The sequence below is a fragment of the Heterodontus francisci genome, chromosome 18, assembly GCF_036365525.1.
Source record: "Heterodontus francisci isolate sHetFra1 chromosome 18, sHetFra1.hap1, whole genome shotgun sequence".
Taxonomy (NCBI): domain Eukaryota; kingdom Metazoa; phylum Chordata; class Chondrichthyes; order Heterodontiformes; family Heterodontidae; genus Heterodontus; species Heterodontus francisci.
In genome coordinates this window covers 15,251,914-15,264,258 of record NC_090388.1, presented here as the reverse complement: position 1 = coordinate 15,264,258, position 12,345 = coordinate 15,251,914, and the positions used below count along the sequence as shown (strand labels likewise).

At 43.7% G+C, this 12,345-nt stretch overlaps 1 protein-coding gene across 1 annotated transcript in view; it reads right to left on the bottom strand.

Annotated features, from left to right (window-relative positions):
• Positions 1 to 12,345, bottom strand: part of c18h12orf56 (chromosome 18 C12orf56 homolog) — a 92,117-nt gene that overhangs the window by 64,033 nt on the left and 15,739 nt on the right. Inside the window, exon 2 of the mRNA XM_068051178.1 lies at positions 6,427 to 6,604. Coding sequence (XP_067907279.1) covers positions 6,427 to 6,604 — 178 coding nt within the window. The remainder of the gene's footprint in view (positions 1 to 6,426; positions 6,605 to 12,345) is intronic.

The following is a 12,345-nucleotide window of genomic DNA, read 5'->3' as shown; positions in this document are numbered from 1 at the left end:
CAATTGTTTGATTGTATGCAGGTTAAGGGCGTTAACTGGGGTCTTACTTGAGCACTTATAAGCAGACACTCACTGAGACTGGTGGAGGGTTTTACGTGAGGAGCTACAAGTTTGTAATCCTTTTACTCTGCACAATAAATGTGAAACTGAGTAAAGATAGGCTCCAGCATTATCCTTCCATAAGAAGCTTTCTGGAGTTTAATACGTGCATGAGAGAGGATATATGGGAGACAGAGAGACAGAGAGAGGGATCGCACACTGATGTAAGAGAGCACATGTGCACGAAAGTGAGAATATACATGAATGAAAGAGGGAGTGTGTGCGAGTTTGCGAGCGAGAGAAAAACTATAACAAAAGAGAAAGAGCATGGCAGAGTGAGCACATAAAAAAGCATGAGTAACAAAGAGTGACAGAGCGTGCGGGCGCTTGCAAGGTGATAACAGGTGGCAGGGGAGATAAAGATTGAGCATGGGAGAGGAAGCTGTAAGCAAAACAGCGCGTGCATAAGAGAAAGTGAGACCTCACTGGCAAGCACACTAAACAGAACGCAAGACAGACAGTGAGGAACAGAGAAAAGAAATGTGAAAAGGTGAAAAAGAAAAGGAGCGTCAGTCCTTTATTCTTGTTATAAATAGAATGATGATTTTGACTGGGCAAAGGAACACAGTACCAAAATTTGCTCATGACACAATCTTCACTGTTTGCCAACATTCCTGTAACAGACTTCAGAAAGACAGGCAGAAGATGTGGTTTAATATGGAAAAGTCTGAGATAACATGTTGTGAGAGAAAACACAAGGAATGAGAACATTTATAGAAAAATACTAAAGAGTGTGGATGAACAGAGACCCAGGATTTCAAATGCATCATTCCACAACAGTGCAAGTGCAGGCAGATAACAGAAGAACAGTGTACAAGAGTAAAGAAGATTATTTTGTATAAAACATTATTAAGAACAGTTAGATTACTGTGTGCAGTTTTGGGTGCCACATTATAGAATGAGCATGAAAGCTATAGAGAGCATTCAGAGTAGATTCTCTGGGATGGCACCAAGGATGATAAACTATAGTTATGAGGAGGGATATAATTTTTGCTTCCACACAATCATAGAACAGTACAACACAGAAGGAGGCCATTCAGCTCATTTGGCCACTATTGGTATCACATTCAATTCTACTAGTACTACAGGTGGTAGAGTAGAAGGTCAGCCTGGGCTCAGTGAGTAGCACTCCCGATTCTGATTTAGACGATTATGGATTCAAGCCCCACTCTGCAGACTTGAACACATAATCTAGGCTGGTACTTCAGTGCAGTATTGAGGGAGTGCTGCACTGCTCTTTCAGATGAGGGGTTAAACCAAGGGCCCAACTCCCCTCTCAGGTGGGTATAAAAGATCCCTTGGCACTATTTTCAAGAACGGGGAGTTATCCCCAGTGTTCTGGCCAATATTTAATCCTCATTCAACATGACAAAAAAATGGATTACCTGGTCATCATCACGCTGCTGTCTGTGGGAGCTTGCTGTGCACAAGTTGGTTGATGTGTTTCCTACATTACAGCAATGACTACACTTCGAAGGTACTTCATTGGTTGTAAAGTGCTTTGGGATGTTGTGAGAGGTGCTATATAAATGCAAGTTCATTCTACTTGGAAATGGCAGAGGTATGCCTGAGGATACGGAGATTTAGCAACAAGGCTGTGAAAAGAGATGCCTGAATAACTGTAGTGAGCACAATTTGAAAAGTAAAATACTTTGGAACATCCTCAGAAGGTGATAAAACATTAAATAAATTAACAACATAGGAATTGCTAGATGAAAAACAAGAGCAAGGTCAATCTAAGTCACCTTCTACCATCCTGGTAGGCAGATGATACAACAATAACTTTGTGATCTGCCAAATTGTTGGGGACGGGGGGGCCAGGGGGGGTCCCTGGAGAGGGTGGGGAAACCCAGAAGTCGGGATTTCCCCACAGTGTGGAGTTTGAACTCCACAGTGTGTGCCTGATGTCACTGACAGGTTCCTCGCCTGGAAGTCAGCCTGATTGGCAGGATTGGCGTCCAGTCAGGTGGGAAACGCTGGAGAAGAGGCCATAGGAACAGATAAGTCTGAACCCCAAACTCGGGTTGGACTTGGGGTGGGGGTGGGGAAAATAGGTCAGGGAGTGGAGGCCAGCGAGGGGCAGGTGGGGGGCTAAAATCAGAGGCCTCAAGGGGGAGGGGGTAAAGATCGGAATAGTCAGGTGGGCGGGGGGGGGTAGGAGTGGTGGTGTTGTCCAATCGTGGGCGTTTAGTGAGGCAGGTACGCTAGATTCAGCAGCTAAGTGGAAAGGCAGTTAACTCCTGCATCCAGCAGTCCTTGCCCTCCAGTAGCTGCCAGCTTTCCCAAGGCTTGGAAAACCCAGCCAGAGTTAAATTGGAAATGGCCGATAAAAATGAGGCACGCAACCTCATTATAATATTTAAATTGCCAAATTGCCTCCAGGGATTGGATTGGCTGCCTGTGCCCCTTACTGGTCCCTCCTCTGTTAAAACTGGAAAAAGGTAGATTGGGGTTGGGATTCCAATTTTTACCACTTCAACCTCCAACCTGACTCAACATGCCCCGCCCATGTTTTTTGGGAATTAAAATGCTGCCCCCACTCCCACCAATTACTCCAGCTGGGGCCAAACTATTGTTTTATATAGGTGTATCATAACTCCCTGATTTTTGCACTCCACGCCTCTTTTTATAAAGGAGTTGTTGACTAATTAAAGTAAACCAATGCCTATCAATAATTCTGCAACAGAGCCAGAAATGATACACAAGAGTGAAGACCATTACAATACTCATGATCCATATGGAAGTACCCTCAATCAACTCCAGGACTCCTGTTCAAGCCAGTAAATGAAGGGCCAGTATGCCAGTGTAATGTGTGCACACTCAGGTTTGTACCAGACATATATTGCGAACAGCAACATCGTCTGAGACTGGGGGCATCAGTGCTCATAGCACGAGCAAGTCAAGAGTGCTACCCTCAAGGGAGTCCGAGGTGCACAATAATGTGTGAGAAGAGTAACCCAGCAGGTGTAAATGAGGACTTAATACACTTTGTTCGTGTAGCAAGAGCAACATTGAACCTGTGAAGTGGAAATCTGCAGTTTAATGTCTGCTACAATTTCCCCTCGATCTGCCCCATCTCTTTTCCTTTGGTCTTTTGTAAATACCACCATAAGAAATAGGAGCAGGAGAAGGCCACACAACCGATCGAGCCTGCTCCGCCATTCAATAAGATCATGGCGGATCTACCACAACTCCACTTTCCTGCCCGATCCCCGTATCTCTTGATTCCCTTAAAGTCCAAAAACCTATCGATCTCAGCCTTGAATATACTCAACGACTGAATATCCACAAACCTCTGAGATATAGAATTCCAAAGATCCACAACACTCAGAAGAAACTTCTCCTCATCTGAGTGTTAAATGGCCAACCCCTTATCCTCAGTCTGTGCACCCTGCACTCTCCAGCCAAGGAGGACAGGCAATCAGTATCGACCCTGTCAAGCCCCTTCAGAATCTTATTTTTTAACATGGCACAAAGTGACTTCAATAACTACTTGTCATAGTGTCAACATTGCTATTTTCTGGTGACATTTGGGTTTTTGATGATCTCCTGGGAGAGTCCACAGGTTTATTCCATTGTGCTTATGAAGCTGAATGTTCTGCTGGCTGATCTGGGATCAAAGGAACAGTAATACCGAGACACAGGACCTGAAGAACACTCCCAGAGAATATTGGACCTCTGGAAAAGGCTGTAGGCCCATGTGCTGGGCACTGATTCGCTGAATCTCTTCAGGTGGGAGCCAGATCTGTTGATGACGGGAGCAGACATCACCTCTTACAAAAGGTACTGTATAGAATTATCAGGGTTCGAGTGATCTCCTGGACTAGTTTTGATCACCTAGGGTGAGTCGGAGAGCAATTGCCCAGATTTTATTCGGTTCAATTCCGCCTGTGTTTTTAAAATTTTGTTTCTCACCTCTCCCAGGACATCACATGGTTCCCAGTGAGGTGGGGAAGTGTAGATATTGTGCTACACAAGGTATTGCAATTGTGTGGGACAGGTTGGAAAGACCAGGGGATCATTATCCGTCTGTCATAATTCATATCTCAATGTAGTTTTGTGATATTAGAATTATATTTTTGTAGGGGCAGTTTACTGAAGTTACAATACATTCGATGCATTTTAAAAGTTAGAACAGGCAGCTCCCAATCCACCTAATGCTACCCAAAGTAAGCACTCAATAAGCACATGAGTGAGAAAGTTATAGGAGAATTTGCTTATAGGAGTTAGATGAAGAGGAGTGAACGGAGGCTTGTGTGGAACATATACACCAGCATAGAGCAGATGGGCCGAATGGCCTGTTTCTGTGCCATTGATTCTATGCAATATGAAAAATACATTGCATGCTCAATTATTTGCATCAAGTCTACATTTAAGAAAGCATGTATACTTACACACTTTGTCTATACTTTCCTGTATCCTGCTGAGCAAATCTAGTTATATTACGATTGTAACAGCCCCATAACCACAGCATAGCAGGTGCTGGACAAACAATCCAGAAATCATGAGTTCATAAATCCACCGCTGAGTTCAATAAATGCAATAAACTTTGTGCTGGCACCAGAATAAAAACCCAACTGGTTCAATGACGTCCTTCAGGGCAACTTGAGACTCCAGGCCGAGTGTATGTGTTGATTCTTAACGCTCTCAGGACAACGAGGGATGGGCAATAACAAAAAAGACTTGCATTTATATAGCGTCTTTCATGACCTCAAGATGTCTCATAGCACTTTACAGCCAATGAAGTTCTTTTGAAGTGTAGTCACTGTTGTAATGTAGGAATAAATGCTGCCTTGCCAGTGTCCCAATCCCCAAAAACATATACTAGTATTTAGATCCAACCATTTATTTGCACCTCTCTAACAATTTTTGCATCTGTCATCACACAGGCAAGCCTGTCCATTTTCTTCTCTCTCTCATTGGCTCAGTTATATTTTCAGTATCCACCAACCACGCAAGATCCTTCTCCCCGCTTTCAGCTTTCCCCCAATCACAATCCAACAAAAACTCCCATAAGCAGCACAGCGAGATACACCTAGCTCACTGTATACATCCTTTAAAATAAAATTAAACACATAACAAATACAAACACATATAAAAACAAAATCCCTGACCAGTTACACTGATCCATAACCTTGGCCCAAACATTCCCTGCCACCGCCCCCGCCCCCCCCCCCCCACCCCAGCCTTCCCACCTCTTCCCAAACATTGAAATTCCAGGATTCTGAACAGCCTGGACACCAGGAATCTCCTCACATTTCCTCCTGTCACCACCCCTTCCCCTGTGGATCAGTCGATAGCACTCTCATCTCTAAGTCAGAAAGTTGTGGGTTCAAGTCCAATTCCAGAGACTTGAGTGCAAAGTTCTAGGCTGACACACCCAGTGCAGTACTGAGGGAGTGCTGTACTGTTGGAGGTGCTGTCTTTCCAATGTGATGTTAAACTAAGGTCCTGTCTGCTCTCTCAGGTGGATATAAAAGATCCCAGGTTACTATCTAAAAGAAGAGTAGGGGAGGTATCCCTGGGGTCCTGACTAATATTGAACCCTCACTCAACATCACAAAAATAGATTATCTGCCCATCATATTGTGGGAGCTTACTGTGTGAAACTTGGTTGCCATGTTTCTAACTTTATAACAGTGACCACACTTCAAAATTACTTAATTGGCTGTAAAGTGCTTTAGGACTTTCTGAGGTTATCAAAGGCGCTATATAAACGCAAGTCTTTCTTTTCTCAATACTTCACAATCCCCCGCCCAGTGAATGGACTGTCTGTGTATGGACAGTCAATGTAATTAAACAAACTGGCCAGCTGTCTTTGAAGTAAAACAGTTCAATTCTCAGGAGGCACCGTGGAGCAAGAGCTCCAAACACTCTGTAAAAGAAACACTGCCTGAGTCACTCACCATCCGCTCAATGCAGTAAAAGGGAAGGCAAAAGAAAGAGAGAGAGAAAAACAAAAAGAGAGGGAGGGGAAAAAAAGGGAAATGTCATCCCAGATGAAAAGGAAACAGAAGTGAAGGAGGGTAAATACAGACCGAGCAAGAGAGAGAATACAGAAAGAGAGAAAAAGAGGAAGAAGGACACACAGGCGCAGGGGAGAGACAGACAGACAAAAAGACAGACATGGAAGTACGAAAATTAAAAATGAAAAAAATTGTATTTTTAACAACCAAATATTCCTGCAGCAAATACTATCAGGTCCTGCTGGGCCCATTCTGTTGAATATTAATACCCAAGCTATTCCCATTGTAGCTGACCCAGTAGGTTTAATGGCTCTTCAATCAGATTAGTAACTATTTATATGCAAGTGACTATTGCACATACCTTCCTCCTGACTAAGGGCACCAAATTTCCTTCTGCTGCTGGTGACAGAAGGTAAATATTTATTGCTGCTAACTTGACTTTTGAGACGTTTCTTCTCTGTCCATGTAATGTAAACGATGCGGATGTGTTGGGCAGACTCACGATCTTGGCCGCTCAGAAAATCAGGGTAATCGTCCACCTGAAATTGAAGGCTAAACACGTGAGAAAGTGTTTTGTACTGATCTACTTTATTGTACACAGGCAGTAATGTTATTTTTAATTCTTTAAAGCAATAATGCATATTCAACAATGATAAAAAAAAAGAACTGGCCATGTTAACTATATGTGTGAGGGAGAATGGAATGGAAGGATATGCACATAGGGTGAGATGACATAGGGGCAGGAGGAGGCTCACGTAGACTATAAACACTGGAATAGATCAATTGTGCCCGTTTCTGTGCTGTAAGTTCCATGTAATTCTATGCAATATGTAAGGTTCTGAAAACACTCAATATCTGTGGAGAAAACAGCCAAGTTAATGTGGCAGAAATATACACCTTTGTCAGAACTGTTAAAAGACATGCATTTATATAGCACCTTTCACACCCTCAGGACGTCCCAAAACGCCTCACAGCCAACAAAGTGTAATCACTGTTGTAATGTAGGAAACGTGGCAGCCAATTTGCGCACAGCAAGCTCCCACAAACAGCAATCAGATAATGACCAGATAATTTGTTTTTGTGATGCTGGTTGAGGAACAAATATTGGTCAGGATACTGGGGAGAGCTCCCCTCCTCTTCTTCAAAATAGTGCAATGGGATCTTTTACCGAGAGGCCAGACGGGACGTCTCGTCCAAAAGACAGCACCTCTGACAGTGCAGCACTCCCTCGGTACTGCACTTCAAGGGTTAGACTAGATATTGTGCCCAGATCTCTGGAGCGGGACTTCAGCCCACAACCTTCTGACTTGCAACAGCCATTTATCGTGACTATGTTCCTCTGAATCGGAGCTGTAGCTCTTCAAATGATGCAGTGTTGAGATTTTCTGGTTCCCCCCCCCCCCCCACCCCACCATCCCCCTGCCCCGACCGCTTTATATGTCTTCTCCTTTGCTCCAAGTTAATACTGGAGCCAAACAGTTAGTTATAGATAAAACACATACTTTGAACTATATTCGAGCTGTGTATATCTGTTCAGAATCTGACATGTTTAAAAGGTGCTCCCTTCCTGTGTAGAATAAGACATTTTGCCACAACACATATACCAACTTTTTCCACCTCAGAGTTCCATAAAAAAAAATCCATGCGCATTAGCATAGTGTTTCGATTTTCATTTGTAGTTATTTATTTATTTATTATTTATTTAGAGATACAGCACTGAAACAGGCCCTTCGGCCCACCGAGTCTGTGCCGACCAACAACCACACATTTATACTAATCCTACATTAACCCCATATTCTCTACCACATCCCCACCATTCTCCTACCACCTACCTACACTAGGGGCAATTTACAATGGCCAATTTACCTATCAACCTGCAAGTCTTTGGCTGTGGGAGGAAACCGGACACTGGCATTAGTAAAATGCAATTTCTGGAACGTTCTATGACATGCACCTCATGAAACATTGGACTGAATGTTACGAGTTAACTCCCTGGCATGAGCTTTACAATCACAGAAAGGTTATGGCACAGAAAGAGGCCACTTGGACCATCATGTCTTTGTCCAGCTTTGACCTGTTAGAGGGCAAACTGGACACTGGACTCTGAACCAACAAGCCCATTTCAAATTTTAAATGACCACAATAGTAAGAGAGCCACAAATCAGGTTAATTAACCTCTCTGTCCCCCTGTCAAGCAAGGCTATGCCCCTGAGGTGACAACACAAATTTTACCCCAACATTTCTTGGCTGTCCATTGATAATAAATCAGTCACTGTGGCTCAGTTAGTAGCACTCTCACCCCTGAGGTACATGTCCCACCACTGGGCTTGAGCCCAAAAATCAAGGCTCACATTCCAGTGCTGTACTGAGGGAGTGCTGCACTGTCGGAGGTGCCATTTTTCAGATGAGAACCCGAGGCCCCATCTGCTTGCTCAGGTGGATGTAAAATATTCCACGGAACTATTTTGCAGGTGAGCTCTCCCCGGTGTCCTGGCCAATATTTATCCCTCAATCAACATCACAAAAACCAGACAATCTGTTCAACATTTACATTGCTCTCTGTGGGAGCTTGCTGTGCGCAAATTGGCTGCCACATTTCCTACATCACAACAGTGACTGCACTTCAATAAGTATTCATTGGGTGTAAAGCGCTTTGGGACATCCAGTGGCCGTGAAAGGTACTATATGAATGCAAGGCTTTTTTTTTTGCACACAAGAATCATAAGCGAGAATCAGCTCATTAATATAAGCCTTATATTAAAAAGGGGCCTTCTGACAAAGAGGCACAATTAAAGAATGCAGTGATTGCATTATGGTTCATTTAAAAGCTCAACATCATCATTTAAAGCGCTGAAATTATGCTGAATTGTAAATAAATTAAGGAGGCATGAAGCTAGCATTTGAGGTTTATTGGATAGCAGTTCCAAAACAAGATGCTGAGACTGCAAACATATTTAATAATTAAATCTGCCTGTCTGCTAAAACGGTTGGTCAGAGTAGAACAGACTGATTACTGTGAACTGTTAATTATTACTGCAATGAAGTAAACACCTTTAGAAGAAAAAAACAAAGGTTTGTTTTCTACCACTTAAGACTTAGTATTTTAAATTCAACACGTCATAAAAACCTGAATGGGGCAAAAAGCAAAATACTGCGGATGCTGGAAATCTGAAATAAAATCCGCAAGTGCTGGAAATACTCAGCAGGTCTGGCAGCATCTGTAGAGAGAGAAACGGAGTTCACGTTTCAGGACTGTGATCTTTCGTCAGAACTGGAAAAAGTTAAGAGCTGTTTTTCTTCTATACCACTGCCCCCTCCCTGCCGTTCCCTGCTTCTGTACTTGCTTAAAACTTCTTACATCTCTAACTTTTCCAGCTCTGATGAAAGATCATTGACCTGAAACGTTGGGCTGGATTCGATAGAGCCCTCGACGTCGGGATCCGTGGCGTGGGGGCCTGAAGAAGGCCCTGGATGAGGCCTGCCATGGACCTCGACGACAGCAGGGCCCGGCCCGATATTGCTGGCCGCGGTGATGCCTCGTGGCAGCGCCCCTCCCACGACACTCGGTGCTAGGAACGCAATTTAAATATTAAAATAAATTACAATACCTGAATTAATGACTCTCCCGTGGCCTCCTCATGTCCCGCCACAATCGTCACCCCAGCGGCTGGCTCTGCCGCACTTTTAGATCCCTGTCCGGGGAAACGAGGCACAACACTGATAGGGAGGGGGAAGGTGATAAGTTTCTCAGTGCGGGGGGGGCGGGGAATGGGGTCAAATTAACGTCATGTGTGTAGAGGATGGTGGGAAGGGTTATAGTCTAAAGTTTGTGTAGTTGGGGGGGGGTGGTTTGGGGATGGGGAAGGTCAGATGGTAAAGGTAAGTGTTTTGGGGAGGGGGAAAGGGCAAATAATTAACTTAATTGTTATTGGGTGGTGGGCGAGGGGAAAAAGAGATTGTTTTTTTCATTCAATCAGTCTTTAAATATTTAAATTTCCCGGTAGGGCTGACAGCCCTTTAAAAATGGGGTCAGCTGCCGCCATTGCCAGGGACGGAGAGCCCGCCCCCTCCACGTGATCGGGGGAGTCGGCCCGACTCAGCTGCTTAAATGAGCCGTCGCGCTTGGAATCGCGGTGTCTGTTTAGCGCACGACCCGCACAGGTGGGCTGCCATTTTTTTTCGCCGGACTTATAAAATTCAGCCCGTTAACTCTGTTCCTCTCTCCACAGATGCTGCCTGACCTGCAGGGTGTTTCCAGCACTTTGTCTTTAAACTTGAGCGGGGACTAGTTTTGAGCATATCTTCTCAAGCATAATAGTTAAAAGCAAATAAAGGTAAGATCGTCTGCCCCATATTGATATCAAAGCATGTTTTCAAAAACCTTCTGAGTATTTAAAACATTCGCTGCTTTCAAAACATGCACATCTTTTCTTTCATGTAGGAGCTGCAAGAATGGCTGAATTCCAAATGGTGAATTAAAGAAATACAACAAAGAAAGGACATTTATTCATATTATTCATGGAATAAACCAAGGCAATGGCCAATTATATTAAATTTTGTGATTTTGCTGCACTCACACGTGCTCGTATAATGGGTCTCGGGAGATTTCAGCAACTTCATGCACCACATTGTTTAACACAGTGGCCTGGACTTAATAATCCATGAGTTCAAATCCCACCAAGGCAGCTCGGACATTTGAATTCAGTTAATTAAATAAATCTAGAATTTAGAATAGGTTAGTGTCAGAAATAGTGAGCGTAAAACTACCAGATTGTCATTAAAACCCATCTGGTTCATTAATGTCCTTTAGGGAAGGAAATCTGCCATCCTTACCTGGTCTGGCCTACATGGGACTCCAGACCCACAGCAATGTGGTTGTCTCTTAACTGCCCTCTAAGGGCCTAGCAAGCCATTCAATTGTGTTCAAGAAGGCAGCTCACCACCACCTTCTCAAGGGCAATTAGGGATGGGCAATAAATGGTGGCACAGCCAGCGACGCCTACATCCCATGAATGAATAAATATATAAATCAGACACTGCAGAAAACACTTGATTTTCACATCATTATAGCACTTAGTTTACCCAGGACATTCCTTTTGAATTTCAGTATCTCATTCATGTACCTAATGTTGCTTCTGTGGGTATAACTCTTCTTCTTCTTAGGCAGTCCCTCAGGAACGAGGATGACTTTCTTCCACTCCAGGGTCGTGGATCCTTAGGTGACTAAATTGTCCAATCCTGATATTCCAGGTCCCAAAGTTCATTTTGAGCATAGAAGAACACATGAAGTAGGAGCAGAAGTAGACCATATGTCCCATCGAGCCTGCTCCACCATTCAATACGATCATGGCCGATCTTGGGCTTCAATTCCACTTTCCTGCCCACTCCCCATATCCCTTCATTCCCTGCGAGACCAAAAATCTACCTATCCCAGCCTTAAATGTATTCAACGATGGAGCATCCACTACTCTCTGGGGTAGAGAATTCCAAAGATTCACAACCCTTTGAGTGAAGTAATTTCTCCTCATCTCAGTCCTGAATGATTGATCCTTTATCCGGAGACTGTGTCACCGGGTCCTAGATTCCCTGACCAGTGGGAACAATCTCTCAGCTTCTACCCTATCCAGCCCTTTCAGAATCTTGTATGTCTCAATTAGATCACCTCTCATTCTTCTAAACTCCAGAGAATATCAGCCCAATTTACTCAGCCTCTCATCATAGGACAACTCCCAGGGACCAATTTAGTAAATCTTCACCGCACAACCTCCAGTGCAAGTATATCCTTTCTTCAATGTGAAGACCAAAACGGCACACAGTATCCCAGGTGTGGTCTCACCTAAGCCCTGTACAATTTTAGTAAGACTTCTTTATTCCTGTACTCCAATCCCCCTGCAATAAAGGCCAATATGCCATTTGCCTTCCTAATAGCCTGCTGCACCTGCATGTTAACTTTGTGCGTTCCTTGTACAAGTACCCCCAAATCTCTCTGAACATTGTTATGACCAGATAAGAAAGAGGTCTAGGGATCCTTTTCAGCCTTTACCTGGTCTTACTGGAACAGGATTTAATTTTAAACACACTATGTTTTTAGCTCCCCCTTGGTGAATCCTTGTTCGCCACTTTCCAATTATAAGGTAAAGAAACCAGCACAAACAGGCTTTCTTAGGTTTAAAGAAGAAAAGTTGAAATTTATTAAACTTAAACTCTAACTCTAACAGATACACGCCGTGCCCACGCTAGCATGAATATGCGATACACACATGCAGATAGGGAAAGAAAG